At 34.2% G+C, this 15,244-nt stretch overlaps 2 protein-coding genes across 4 annotated transcripts; one reads left to right on the top strand and one right to left on the bottom strand.

Annotated features, from left to right (window-relative positions):
• The first annotated feature begins 11,295 nt into the window (after positions 1 to 11,295).
• Positions 11,296 to 13,301, top strand: LOC128921535 (uncharacterized). 3 transcript variants are annotated; one of them, XM_054229434.1, is made up of 2 exons: positions 11,296 to 11,603; positions 12,375 to 13,301. In XM_054229434.1, the coding sequence occupies exons 1-2, from the start codon at positions 11,296 to 11,298 to the stop codon at positions 13,246 to 13,248; spliced, it is 1,182 nt and encodes a 393-aa protein (XP_054085409.1). In that variant the 3' UTR covers positions 13,249 to 13,301. The 3 variants fall into 3 exon arrangements, 1 of the variants encoding a protein (XP_054085409.1); XR_008470973.1 differs by lacking the exon at positions 12,375 to 13,301 and adding an exon at positions 12,062 to 12,201 and having other exon boundaries at positions 11,464 to 11,603; XR_008470974.1 differs by lacking the exon at positions 11,296 to 11,603 and adding an exon at positions 12,150 to 12,288.
• Positions 11,730 to 13,431, bottom strand: LOC105218617 (uncharacterized). Its single transcript, XM_011194316.3, has 2 exons — positions 13,295 to 13,431; positions 11,730 to 12,328 (listed from the first exon to the last, which is right to left on the bottom strand). The coding sequence occupies exons 1-2, from the start codon at positions 13,419 to 13,421 to the stop codon at positions 11,730 to 11,732; spliced, it is 726 nt and encodes a 241-aa protein (XP_011192618.2). The 5' UTR covers positions 13,422 to 13,431.
• Positions 13,432 to 15,244: the final 1,813 nt, after the last annotated feature.

Raw genomic sequence — 15,244 nt, 5'->3', positions numbered from 1 at the left:
TCTTACTTCTTTTTTCTTGTGCAAGCAAAGTTAGTAAGGTTTCAAAGCTTAGAGGCGATAATTGAAACTACCCGGATGATCTTCCAGTTTCTTTATTGCTGATATCCATACATGTTTCAACATCCACTTGGAATCATTTGGTGTCTCCAAGAACTTGGCAAAGGAAATAAATATTTTTTTTTAATCCAGCCTTGGCGTCTAAATGTTCTGATTTAGGTGTATTATTATATATAATAATGTTTGAAAGTTTGGACTGAAATAATATTCAAGTGTTTTTATTGGCTTCATAGTAGTACAATGATTACAAAAGGGACATACACAAGCAGCGAAAATTTTACACTTGCATTAAGTCTGCGCGCCAAATAGTATGTTTTTATTTAAGTATGTTGAAAAGTTCATATGAATAAGTGATGTTCTGGTGTTTATAAGCGGCAGAGTGAATACTTGATCTTTAGTTTTTGTGAGCACGTTTCGAAATTAGCAATGCGTAAGGTCATTAGGCTCATTAGCATTTCTAATTTCTTAATACAGCAAGTGAAGTAATGAAATTGAGTAAACACGCAGGAGGATTAATACTCTCACGCGAACGTAGAAAAAGTAAGTATTTATAAATACATATATGTGGCAGCAAATTTTTTAAAATGTATTTAAATTAAAGTGCAACTAAAGTGTCCGCGTTGGAGTCCTTTCATTTAGATTTATTATTCTATATGATAGGTTCGAACAAACAGAACGCAATAACTTTATATTTTTTATCCAAAGAGTACTAGGCATATTTCTGTTCTAAAATTAAGTTGTGGTAATATAAAATTGTAGCAATCAAATATTTATTGCTTGTTTTGTTTAATTTTGATTTCCCGTTGCAAGGGCAATGTTACACTCCATTGTGTTCGCACTTATTCGAATACATGTTGTAATTGGTTGCGAGGGACGGCTATTTTAATAGCTGTACATTTCACTCGGCAATTAAATCTTGATTTTATGTTTTCAGTTAAAAAGTTGTTAAATATAACTTCCTAAAAAACAATAAACCAAGGCAGTTATTGCATTGGCGAAAGTAGAGTGAATAATGACCTGCAAAGTTTGTCGGAAAGCACACGGTAGTAGCAAAACCTTGCCAAAACGTATCTTCTCATTGGTGCTGATAGAAATTAAAGTTATATTATATTGGAAGAAAATATTGCCAAAATAATATTATCTAAACAATTAAATTCTGTTGACGTTTTTCGTCAGCTTTGGTGGATTTTATAAAAAATCTCAATTTTCACTCAGCTTTGTAAACACAGATGCCTTCGTACCATCATCCTCTGTTCCAGTTATTATATCTTAATTTTTTAGCTTTGTTATATTTATTTCCTGTTTAACTATATTTTTTAATCGTTGAACATTTACAATACCAACCTTCTCATAGTGCCGAGAATTAAGTGTGTTAAGTTTTATTAAGATATCTAGATTAAGCTATCGCTTAAACAAATAACCGACTGGACAGAAGGATGGACATTGTGAGCAATATTTACAATATAAACTATACTACCAACCTACCTACCTAGAAATAGTTATCCTTTCGATAAGGGTTCAGCAAGGTATGCGAATAATTGCTGAAATATAATTCAAATGTTAAACTCTTGTATAAACTTCAATTATTCCTTCTCCACCATATTTCCATAGAAAACTCTTTTATTAAAAGCGCATAACATCTGTAACTACTATGGATTGACCAAAGGTATGCTTCTGTTGGAGTATGCTGGAAAAGTGGAAACAAACAACATCCATTGGCTCACGAAAAGCATTGATATAAAGCACATAGATGCAAGAGCAAAAACAAACCAAATCGAAAACAGGGAACCAAAAACCATTCGAGGGGAGCACTGTGAACAAACTAAACTTAATTTACGCCCGAAATTGAATTAAAAGTTTATTAGCACAATTGAATACAAATTCTGTAACTTTATGCTAGCGTCGTTTGGTTTGTTGCTTATGTATCAGGTTTAATTGCACTACACCTAGAAATACCGGAATTTCTCATATATACCAGCATACTATTTATATACATTCATCATTCCCGTCCTACTTTATGGTGCAGAAGCGTGGATGGTGTCAACATCCGATGAGACGGCACTAGGAGTTTTCGAGAGAAAGGTTTTGCGGACGATTTATGGTCCCTTAAACATTGGCAACGGCGAATACCGCTGAAGATGGAATGATGAGATGTATGTCTTGTTCGACGAGATAGACATAGTCCAGCGACTTAAAAACGACAGCGGCTACGCTGGCTGGGTAATGTTGTTCGAATGGACGAAAGTGCCCCAGCTCTGAAAGTTTTCGATGCAGTATCCGCTGGTGGAAGCCGAGGAAGATGGAAGGACCAGGTGGAGAAGGACCTGTCTTCACTTGGTATTACCAATTGGCGCCAAACTGCCAAAAGGAGAGATGCGTGGCGCGCTGTTGTAGACTCGGCTATAACCGCCGGTCAAGAAGAAGAAGCTATTTTCTATGGTATAAAATGAAGTTTTATTAATTTGGTTCGTTTTTCTTTTAGCATGGTATATGTTTTTGTTCCTTTAAATACTACTTACTGAGATCTAACTTATTTTCCAAAGATATCGAACATGGAGACCTAAGTGCCAATAACAATTTTTTTACTGAAAATATCGGTATTCCCCAGTTAAGTGTATACTCTAAAATGACATAAAAGTCCTTAGTCACATAGTTAAGAACCATTTAAATCACTGTAATGCATACAGTTAATTGGTTGCCTAGGATGCCCGCTTAGACACTTAAATATCAGACTACAGAGTCGCTGATAAGTTTATTTATGTACTTCTACACTGCATTTGTCTCCGGCAAAGTTATGTGTATGTGTGAAAATTTATAGTTTCATATATTTCTGTTCTCTCTACTGTTCTAGCACTGGTAGCCACAGCCTGCCTGTGGTGACATTAACAATTTTTCAAAGTTTTCATAGCAGTGAAGTACACTTACTGGCAGCAATGCTGTCGCAGACAGACATACGTCAGCTTGGCGACTGAAATGTGCATAAACACAGAAATCAACGGAAGCCCTTTCGAAATATGCAGTTGGGGGGAGACGTAAATTTTAAATTTAAATACAGCGTCATTGCAGTGGATCGTAATGACAACAAATTTAGGAGTCACATTAAACATTATATACATATATGCGCTATTCTACACTTGTGTATGGCTTTTTGTATGCACAAGTACGTATAAATTGAATGTATGTACAAATAACATTATGAGTATTAACCCTTCAAAACGATCGTCAAAAATTGGTGTAACGAGTTTCAATGTGGATAACATGCCAAAAGTCTACGAGCTCGTACTTGCAACTATAGGTGGCAACATTTCACAGCTCCAAATTAAGCGATATCTGAAGCAGTTTCCCATTTTGAAAAAGTCACTCGTATATCAGAAATTTGTGTCGAATGAGAGGGTTATCGCCGCAAGGACACCTACATTGCAAACCTAGAAGCATTTCTGAGATTTAGTTTTAGTTCATTATACTTTAAAATATTAATTTTTAGTTCATTATTAGAGTTTTTTACGCTTTTACACCATTAAATATAATGTCCATGAGTTTGACAATATCATCTCTTAATCAGGCGATTCAAGAATCCCTTTTACTGTGCAAGGGTTAAATGTGCCTTAAACTATTTGGTGCCAATTCACTTAAATAAAGCAGAGTGCTGCTGTCATTTCGGTTGCAAAGAATTCACTTTACTTCACATTTTATACTTTCGTTTTATATTTTCGGATGTGTAGTGTATTACTTCTTTGCGACGCGTGGCACACCGCTCCAACTACTTATATTACTTTTACCATTAAGCGCGCTTTCGGAATGGCCATTGTGACAGTTCGGTTATAATTTACTATGTGTTTTTCGTTAGTGGCATTTCAATGCTGTCTCTTTGAGTTATTGCTTTAGTTGGCTTATGGTTTGGTGTTTTTGAATGAGCCACTGCATTAAGAGATAGTTATTTTTCAATTACTTCGCCTGTCATCTTGCCAAAAGTTATTCATTCTTTGTACACCTTTGACTTATGCAACACATAAATATAGCTGGTGCACAATAAGCGGTGGAATGGTATAGTAATATTATTTTATAAAAATGTTATTTTCTACTTTATTATTTGTAAAAGAAAGCATTTTATAAATCAGTTTACTTCATATAACACCATTTTATGGCCATAAACATGGATCTTTAATGACCATGGTATTGTTCAAATTGGCCATCGTACTATTGGCTTCGATACTCAGTTATCGCTCCTGAAAGCAATATGTGGATTAATCAAATCGAATATATTTTTTGCATAGGTTTGTCTGTAAGGTCGACGGAAAGCACCATTGTCGAGATTAATATCCCAAATTTTTGTAGTTATAATAATCATAATTGTCATTACCTCTATTGATTCTCTTCTGGAATTCCACAACTAGCACGTGGTTTAACGATAGCAATGTTGTATAAACAAATATTCTAAAGCCCACGAGTTTTATGAATTTTCCTAATTATATCATAGCTTCCTAAAATCTGAGCTTAAATTTATTTCCAAACACAAGCGCGAACGTAGGTTTAAACCGCAAAGTTGTTCACATATGCTTGATCGTTTAAACTTACCATTTTATTTTCTGTTAATTTATTTTCTTTTACTTACCAAGTGTTAGCTAATCTTCAATTTCACTACTATAGTGCATTATTATGCGGGCACGTGCACTGAATAAGGCAACAGTCAAGGCACGTATGCCTTCCAACTATTCACTTTAAAACATATGCGAGCAACAGTAACAGCAACGTTTGACATTTTCTGTGCTGTATGTTAGTCGAAGTTTTGTCCACTTTTTGTGAAACTGGCGGTAAACCAAAGTGACTTTTTAGAGTAAGGAAATACGAAAGATAGTATACGTTTTTAAATCACCGATTTACTGCCGCAAACATTTTAATACTGGTATCATGCTTCTTCCAAATTCTGTGTTATGACCAAGTCTACAAGCGATCTATATTTTATCCCGTATTAAAGTTTAAGTTCTTTAGAAATGGTTTATGGATTCCCTAAGAGTTCTTTCATATTAGAAATGGCTTAACATCTTTAATAAGTGTTAAGAAATAAGCTTTGCCTATGTTTCTCCAATTGTTTTTAAACCGTCTTTCCTTTTTTACAACTTGTTAGATCTTAAATTTTTTTTTTGTAGAATAATTGGCTTACATGGAAATTTTCTGTGTTTGAACCAATACATTCCAGCACTGCTAAATGCTTCGTCCATTTTATTAATGTGTCTTTTGTAGAGTTATATCCCACTTTATATCACTTTGTATAACACATATATGTATATATAATGTATTTTTTATTTCTTGTTATGCCGACTTTTCGCCTTTTAAATTCTTTCTTAAATTTAAAGCAGTATCGTTGTGTCTGTCGGGCAATTGAAATCCCCGGAGTACAATTTCCCCAATTATACTAAATACGTCTATAGCTAACAATCCACATAGCAATAACTAGAAACTACAAATTTTCATCCGACCACAGCAAGGTAGGGAAGTTCTATTAGTTACCCAACGAAGATAATTTGGACTAGAAATATATTTTACAATTTTCGAAATTTACAATAATAATTTTCTCAAACCATCAGTACATAGAATTTTTTTTTTAAATAAAGCGACGCTACTCAAAGAGCCCAAAGTTCAAAATAAACTTAACTTGGAGTTCTGAATAAAAAACATTTCCAATACCTGAGTCCATTATGCCAGCGCAACATATGCTTATCAGTATCCGAGATCCAGTATAATATATTAAATGTGGAGCGAAAACTTTTGTCTCTAGTCCACAATATACTGTGTGATTTTCCTGCTTGGTATTAGGACAGAGTATGTCCGTATAGACGTTGATATGTAAGTACGCGAGCGGTTACTGACATGGTATGGTGGTAAGTTCCTTTGACTCGCACGTACAGGAGCACATTTAAATTATACCTGCACACACATTAAACGTACAGATGCTTACTCACGCTGTGCACCATAATTTTGGTGGTCTATGATGTTCCTAACATTTACACAAACACTAGTCTACGTATATGTTTAGGATCCTTATATAGCAGTGACATTGTTAGTGACATCACGTAAATGTTTTACACATCGAGAATGGCTGAGTGTTGCTCAGCTGCGGTTGAAGTTTTTATCATGTCTTTGTTGTAAGCACTGACTGCTCGTTTAACTGTTCATTTACCGTAGGATGTATGTGTATAACCTGTTCCCTGTTAAACGCTATATGCTGTAATGCATTGTAGCTTTGAGGAGACATGGTTGCTATGCGAGTAATTTTACAAATTACTTCCGGCTTACCGCAAAAATTAAACATTTAAAGCGTTTCAAAATAATACAAAACGCCGCAAGTGTAAAAATAGTAGTATTACTTGGATTTTAAATAAACATAACAAATGTACATCCACTTTTTAGTTTATTGGTGGTGGGCACTACTTACCCGGATATCCAAATCATATGACAGAAAACTTCCCATGAAGTGTATATTACTTTATTGAAGAAAAATCTTTTCATCACCCTGAAATATTTTCATAATAAAAGGAATCATCATCATGCAAACATGGCGTAGGTAATCTATGTATATACTCTCAGGGTTCTGGATTTTATAAAACTGTTAACGTAAGTAATCATTCATAAGCCCATTTCATAAAGAATGCACCTAAAACTACTCTCACACTAAATGAAGAAACGCAGGATCCTAGACCTTTCCTAAAACGTTATAATTAAGTATTTGTAATCTTAAGTGTAATTGCTATGAGTGAATATGCCTAAAATTATTTAATAAATGGTTACTACAATTCTCAAATGTAGAATAAATGGATAATATGATAATACATACATATTTATCTTACTATTATAAAGAGGAAAGATTTGTATGTACTGAATAAACTCAAAAACTACTGTGCCAATTTCACAAATTATTTCACCATTGGAAAGCTACATTCACTCCGAGTAACATGGGCTATATTGGCAGGTGAGGGTATCAAAAAGACTCCGTGATGGAGAATCTTAATCTGAAACTGAAAATCGTCGTGCAAGTCATTCTCTTCGCATCGCAATCGCGAGGCAAAGAGTCGAGTAACCAGTGCTCGCAGCTGCTTGCAAAACCATCATAGTACGCGCTTGGAAGTGGAGTATGGAGCGTTTGCAGGGGCTTAAAGAACAATATTAGAAAAATACAAGCTCGCACTAGCGTTCCCAACGCTTTCATAATCAGAAGAAGGTCGTAATAAGTTTTAGCTCATTACAAATTAAATATAGTTTCATGTTCGAATTTTCCTCATTTTACTTTTTTTTATATGAACCCACGCAACAAACGGGAAAGTACATATGTATATATGGGAGAGTGTGTAAAAACTTATAACTTTTGAAATGTTTGTTTAAACTCGTGCTATGCCGGAGCGGTCTGCTAGTGTATGTATATATTTACTCAGTTTTATATAGTACCTTTATTCAAAATTAATCACAAAATAACTACCCCAATTGCGAATGCAAAACGACGAACCACCTGTTTTCACTTTATAAACAAAAACAATTTTGCTGAAAGATTACTTACGTCACAAACGTACAAGCGCATCTAGTCCATTAAACTCATTGAAAGGGTTTTGAGGGTTATAGCAATTGTTATACTCGTATAATTCGTAATTTACGTAAACTTGGATGACTATTTCCCGGGTAAAGTCGGATATTTGATCAGCCAAGCAGAAAATTATGGAATGTAATAATTTTCCAGCAAGCGACACTAATGACTTTTGTAGTGGCTAAACACCGAAATCTCAGACAACTTTGCTTTCTACTCGGTCATGGTACTGGCAAATATGTACATATATGTGACCTGGTCTACGGAAAGGGGGCTTAGGTGTCAAGAAATCAATTTTCACTTTTTAGTTGATTCGGATGGAAGATGAGATGTTGTTTATTTTTAACAGCTATTTCCCAGAAAACTAGTTTTCGCACGTTAGCCCCCTTTTCGTAGACCAGGTCACATATACATATATGGTTACTACTAAAAATTTTCCTAAAGGCTTGTTTTCTTTGACCAGCAAATTAATCTATTAGCTTATTTTGTATGGAAAACTTAGACAATATAGTTATATTAGATTGTAAGAATAAATACCAGAAATCTTAAATTTCATGATAAAGATGGAACAGAAGGGGTGCATTCAAATTGTATATAAGATTTGAAATGGGCCTGGCTCCGCCCAATTATTGGTTAAAAACCATATCTTAGAAACTACTCGACCAATTTAAACGAAATTTGGTTCAAAGCATTTCCTATAGCATAGTTTGAAAATTGGAGAAATCGGTTTACAAGCACTACTACTTTCCATATACCACAATTTTGAACCCCATCTGATTCGTTTACTTAGCAATCTATAAATAAAGTATCGGTGAATATATCGATACACAACTTTGCCGAAATACTGTATTTCTATTGTGACATAGCCAGTATAAAAATCGCCAAAATCGGACTTTAACTTTTTAAGACCCCAGATGAGGACCTTAAAACATGCGACCTATTTTTTACTGAAAATATATTTAAATCTCTCAGATATTATAAAGAAATTAAAAGGATATGTGCTCCTTCTATTAGAGTCAGTACTTCCTGTAACCCACCAATATACGGATTTCTAAAATTATATAAACAAATTTGTCATAAACAAATTTCATATACAGTGGAACTTCCATAACTCGAACTTCTCTAAGTCGAAGATCTCCATAATTCGAACTTTTGAATTGGCGATAGCGTTTAGAAATCACATTTCATACAAATTTGCTTCCATAACTCGAACTTCAATAACTCGAAGTTCAAATTTCATACAAATTTCCTTCCATAAATCGAACTTTTAGACCAGACAAAATAATACAAAATTTTAAATTTTACTATCGAGGCAGAATTTTAAAAGAGTCTATATCGTATGGAGGCGAACAAAACTTATGACATAACACTTATGGATTGCATAAATCATGTGACAAAAGCATGGAATACAGACGTAAAGAGCCAAAAATAGCAAACTGCAACAAACAAAATTACAAAATACATTTTTGAAAAATTGTTAATATTTAATGAAAATGAAGTTTTTTGTGTATTATGGTGATTCCAGTTAGAGAAGTTCCACTGTATTAATGTTTTATAAATACAATTACACTGCTGCTGTGTCATCCGTAATTACATAGTAATCTAAAAACTTATTGATGTCTAGAATTTATTTATAAAACAGTTTTCCGTCTCTCTGCTCAGACATTATTGCGCAAGCTGCAGATATTGGATGCAAGCTTTGAATGGGCGGAAAGGCAGGAGTCCACTTCAAGCGTTAGTTGTCAGCTATCGTCTTCGTTCTATGGCTTTTGTTATGAGCCATGCAATTTACCTTGGCAGCATACAAAGTGCATGCGAAATTGAATATAATTGCATTATGAATGTTTTGTATGGTATTTTAAAGTTGAACGTAACCCAGGCAGTCACAACTCCCTCAGAATCCCACTTCCTGCGGAATATTACCATCAGCCCTACCTTCGTCCGTATGGTGTATGGAAACTTTGTTGCTGTGTTTCTATGCATTGTCTTTTCATTCCTCATTCTACTGCTTACAATTGTTTTTTCCCGGGTAGTCTCTCTTCATTAATATTTGCGCTACTGGCTCTGACACTGGCTTGTAACACCTAAAACTCATTGCGATAGATATAGAGTTATAAATACATACATAAATAATGTGAATGGCGAGACGACTTAATTCGGGATGTTTGTCTCACCGTCCATAGAAGCAATAAATTGAGTAAAAATTAATGTATCTTAACCCTTCTGCTATGTTAGGAAAAAATTACACATATAGTGTTTTGGGTCAATTTGACCCACTTATAAAAACTCCACTAATAACACTATTTTATTGAAAAAGTTCATATTTTTTTATTTGAATCAAGTTAAGTGTATGTTAATTGTAGAAAACAGTTGAGATATGTATGTTTTAACGGCAATTTTCACAAACTAAGCTGCTGTGTTCCTTGCAAACAAATTTTTGGCACGTACTACAAACAGCTGAATATTTGTTCGAATTTTTTGTATGATGACAGAAGAAACATCGCTGTCGTTTTTTGGTGGATTCATTTCTGGCAGAAATATTAGAAGATAAAGTTAGTATTAGTCCGATAACTAGCTTTCTTTGTCGGCGTTTTTGATCGAGTGATGTAATAATAAACGGCAAAATGCTTCAAAATACTAGGTGGGTCAAATTGACCCATCAATGTTATAAGTGTAATGAAATTACATTTGGCATCCTCCAGCAACATAAAAAACAGATATTATTTTAATTTGCATATTTATCTATTCCTTTTACTGCAGTTAACAAATAGAATAAGAATCAATACAATACGACTAGATACAAATAAACACCTAAATATGTAGGTACAATGGATGCGGCCGACTACAACAATATTGTCTTGCAAGGAAACTGCAAAATGGTCTGCAAATACTTATTGAGCCATTGCCATACGAAATGCACAGCAGAAAGTGGTATACATACATTTCTCGTTTTTTTACTAACACTTAAAAATGTTCCAACAAAAAGATGCGTACAGCTGCTTTCACCAATGAAAGTTGAGACATACGCACAAACTGGATTAATCCCCACAAGTGCGTCCTTGTACATTGCTGAAACTGAGATTTCTTTGCGTTGCATTGTTTCCACGCTGAATACGTACAATATGACAAAAGTGTACAATAAAATGAACGTAATCGGTTCTAGAGTATGAATATTTGGTATGTATACATAACGCACGGTTGCACAATAGTTATGTTCTTGAAGCATAAGCAGCCATATAACTGACCCATTCGTCAACATCGTAACATTTATTTGTTATCCCTTCTCTCCATACACCTGAACACCTACAACAGCTGCTTTTAGCTAAAGTCCATGAATGAATGGAATTTTATTATCTTTATTTCAGGTATCAGGTGGATCTACTTAACTTACTAAAATAGCAGTAATGCGATTCATTAGAACATCTTTGAACCGTCCTCAAGGAAAGTGAATGCTTGAAAATGATAATTTCATGGCTTAGGCTACGTTTATGACCGAGCGGATTCGCGTCACGCGATGCGATGAAAATCGCTTTATCGCTACCAGCGGTTTCGCCATCGTAATCGCTAGCGATTGAGTGTTTACAGTACAGCGAAATCAGAAGCGATTGAAAATTTATAACGTCAAATCCGTTCGTAGTTTCTTTTACTTTTCATTAAAAAAAGACATGCGTGCACGTGTTCGTAAAATTTTGCTTGCAGAAAGTAGTCTTTTAGTGCGTCAGCAGATTTTAAGGTTTTGTAAACAGAAAAGATTCCAAGTGCATCCAATTTGCAAAGAACGCAAAAGCCATGGAGAGTTCCATCATTTACACAGCCGCCTTCTACAATATCCTGAGAAATTTATGGAGTATTACCGAATGAGAATTGACACATTTAATTATATCTTGAATAATATATCCAAACATATAGAAAAAAATACTAGAAATCAGAAAACACCAATTGATGCTGTAGAAAGGCTCGCACTGACCATAAGGTAAGTAATATACAATATTATGTATCCATTCCATAAATTTTTATTCAATTTCAATATTTATACTTGTTCACTTACTTACATATGTATTTATTTAATATAATATTACACACATTAATATTAAGTAGCTTAATTAAAATTTTGCGCATTTGGAAAAATGAAGCTGTTTGAATCCTGCGTTTCAATATTTGGGCTGCTGCTTACATAACTAATAATAGAAACTGGCGTAGCCGATTCCTGATTATCTCTACCGTACATAATGTCGTACAGAACCTCCTGCATTTTTATGCGAAATTTTAATTTTTTTTCTTCACCCATATTTTTCATGTACTTTTTGAAACTCATAAGAAAATGGTAATCATCATCCTCCTCATCGTTGCTTTTTTCTAGAAGCTTAAGCTTCTTTTCCTCCAACTCCAAAAACGCTGAGCTTTCTGTAAGTTTTTTCTTTAATTTTTTAGGTGTAGGCTGCATCAATTTTATGGATTCAGGAGTTTCTGATTTATCTTCATCATCAAGTTCCACCAATTCATCACAACTTGTTTCATTGATCAAGTTACCTGACATGGAGCGCGATTCCATAGTATCTTGTAAAAAACACATATCCTTAAAATGTGTCCATTTTGATTGCGGCATTGCAGCGCTGCCTGAAGCAACCACAGTTTCCTTACGAAGTTCTCTACGATAGGTGTCTTTCAAGTTTTTCCATTTTTTTGCACCAGAGCCAGCTGAAACACATGTAAAAAGAATAATTTCGTTTATATTTATTTTCAGGTTTTTAGCAACGGGAAATTCATTCCGATCTTTGGCTTTTTCTTATCGCATAGGAATTGCCACAGTGGCCAAAATTACTAGAGAAGTATGTGCCGCCCTTTGGACGTCTCTGGTTTCCAAACATTTGAATCGCAAAACAAATGAAGAATTTATAAAAATAGCAGACGAATTTTACTCCAAATGGGGATTTCCGAATTGCATTGGAAGTATCGACGGCAAACATATTCGTTGCAAAAGGCCACCGCATTCTGGCAGCATGTTTTTCAACTACAAACACTTTTTTTCCATCGTTTTACAAGGCGTTGCCTCTGCTGACTACAAGTTTACTGCCATTGAAGTTGGAGCATATGGCAAACAGAGTGATGGTGGCATTTTTGAAGCTTCAACATTACATAAGCTTATAGAAACTGGAGAATATGAAATTCCAGAAGAGCGGAATCTACCAGGCACAGAAATTGCAGCACCATTCGTAATGCTTGGGGATGAAGCATATCCACTCAGAAAATATTTATTGCGCCCATATTCTAAAACAAATTTGAACAATGACTCTGAACTATTCAACACAATGCTATCTAAATCCAGAAAATCCATTGAATGTGCTTTTGGTATTATTACAAACAAATGGCGTTTACTAACCAAATCAATCGAAACTGATATTTATGGTGCAGAACTATTTGTTAAAACTATTTGTTTGTTACACAATATTATAATTGATAAAGAGGGAGTTTGTATGCAAACCTTAATGCAAGTTCAGCAAACTATTCCCATAAATATGAATAGGCAGAGGCAGTATAACAGAAGCTCTGAAGCTGCTACGACTATACGAAACAATTTTAAGGAATATTTTGTTCAAAAAAATGTTATATTCACTTAAGTATAGGTTGTTTATTACATAAAAATAAAATAATACTATTACTTACCTTCCAAACCGCATTCTTTCTCAACTTCTTCCCAAGCTTTTCTGATTTTGTTTCTATTATGATAATCTGGATGACGCAGATTCCACAAACATTCTTTATTTCGCACTTTTTCAATAAATTTGTCCATCGTGTTTAACGCGATTCGCTCAACTGAATCAAAAATTTTGATCGCTGATTTTCGTCGCTAGCAGTCGCTCCATTTTCGCTGAAACCGCTTTTCGCTGAATCGCTGCACGATAAACACTTCGATATGGATTTATGTATTTGATCGCTAGTAGCGATTTTCATCGCATCGCGCGACGCGAATCCGCTCGGTCATAAACGTAGCCTTAAGCAAATGGTAAGGGACATGACAATATCGTAATATGTAGAGAATTACATTTAAACATTACTGCATAAGTGTGATCTCGGTATGATACATAAAAAACCTTTTAATTTATTTTTGATACGTGTTTTGAGAAACAGCAAATTAGTATTTGTTTTCAATTATTCCCAGGTGTAACATCGCTCTCAAGGTAAGATTAACTCCTCCTTCTCCAAACAAAACTTACAAAGTAAACCCTACATTTTGGAACTCAGTTATCTGAAAATGTTCCCACGATTTTTATACGGTTGCTTGTCCTAAAATTAATTGAGTGGTTATATATAAAGGATCGTGGTGACGCGTAGAGATGTTTGACCGACTGTCCGTTCAACAGATAACTTGAGTAAAAATTAAGATATCTTGGAACATGTGTTCCTTCGCACCACGCCCCCAAAATGACGATAACCGAAAATATTTAAAATCATATAACCAAGCCATTAGTAAACTCACTCGGGAGTCACATATTTGCGTTAATTTTTTACATATATATCATTAACTACTAAAGCTACTTTCTGAAGTAATTTAATTTAGTTACTTCATTATGTGGTATGAACAAGGATGAAATCGGATTATACCCCATACAAAGGTTAAATTGAAATGTTCGGTTGCATACGAATTTAGCACTTCCTTTACTTGTTAAATATTTATTTATATTTTATTTATTCGTATTACGCCATACAAGTGGTGTTGTAAAAATTCTTTGATCAATAAATCTACATAAATCTATTTACAAACTTAACATTCCAGTGCACATGAAATTCACTTATTCACTTATCTCCTCCTCACTAATGCCAGCGGATGTACACACTATGAAGATTCAAAAATTGGTTGCAACTTTACTCTGCCTTGCAAAGTTTTTGCTTACACAAGCGCTACGTGCACCCAATTGATTGCCAATAAACTAGCAAATGTCTCCGGCACATCCGTTTTCCGTTCGCCTTTTTGAGCTTCATCGGGTGCCTCTATATCTGTCGTCCCAGTTTGCACCGAATGACAAGTTTGCTGAAAGAAACATTCAATTACTCATCGCCAATTGCAATAAAACGTATATTGGCTCCACACAAATTGGCGACGTCCAGGTGATAAAGTTCTACAATTTTTGTCATTCATATTACATCATTAACTATATAAAAAATAGAAAGCATATTATACTTTGGTTAGAAATACTTCGGTAAAAAAAATAAAAATAACGGACCTTCTTGATAAATGGAGTTACATAGCAGTCTGTAAATCTATAAAATAGTTTTGAAAATTGTATCAAAGAACGAAAGATTAGGTTCATGAAAATTTAGTTTCCGAAATAAAACAACATGCTAGATAAATATAAACTTGTCATACATTAAAGCAAAATTATATTTTCACTATTCTAGACATTTATTAGCCTTTGAAACTGTACATTCGCTAGTAAAACTGTTTTTAACATAACAGCTGGGCTATATATCAGAAAAACAAAAGTAAAACATCCTATATTTAGTCCGAGAAAATATTTCTTTAGGAATCAATTCGTCAATCATTTCAAAGCACATTTTTAGAGAAAATTTCCTATCTTACAAAATATTTGACTGATTTGAATGAAAATTGGTGAA

The sequence above is a fragment of the Zeugodacus cucurbitae genome, chromosome 4 (assembly GCF_028554725.1).
Source record: "Zeugodacus cucurbitae isolate PBARC_wt_2022May chromosome 4, idZeuCucr1.2, whole genome shotgun sequence".
Lineage (NCBI taxonomy): Eukaryota > Metazoa > Arthropoda > Insecta > Diptera > Tephritidae > Zeugodacus > Zeugodacus cucurbitae.
Note: the sequence above shows the minus strand (reverse complement) of the source record. Positions and strands in the feature narration are given on the sequence as shown.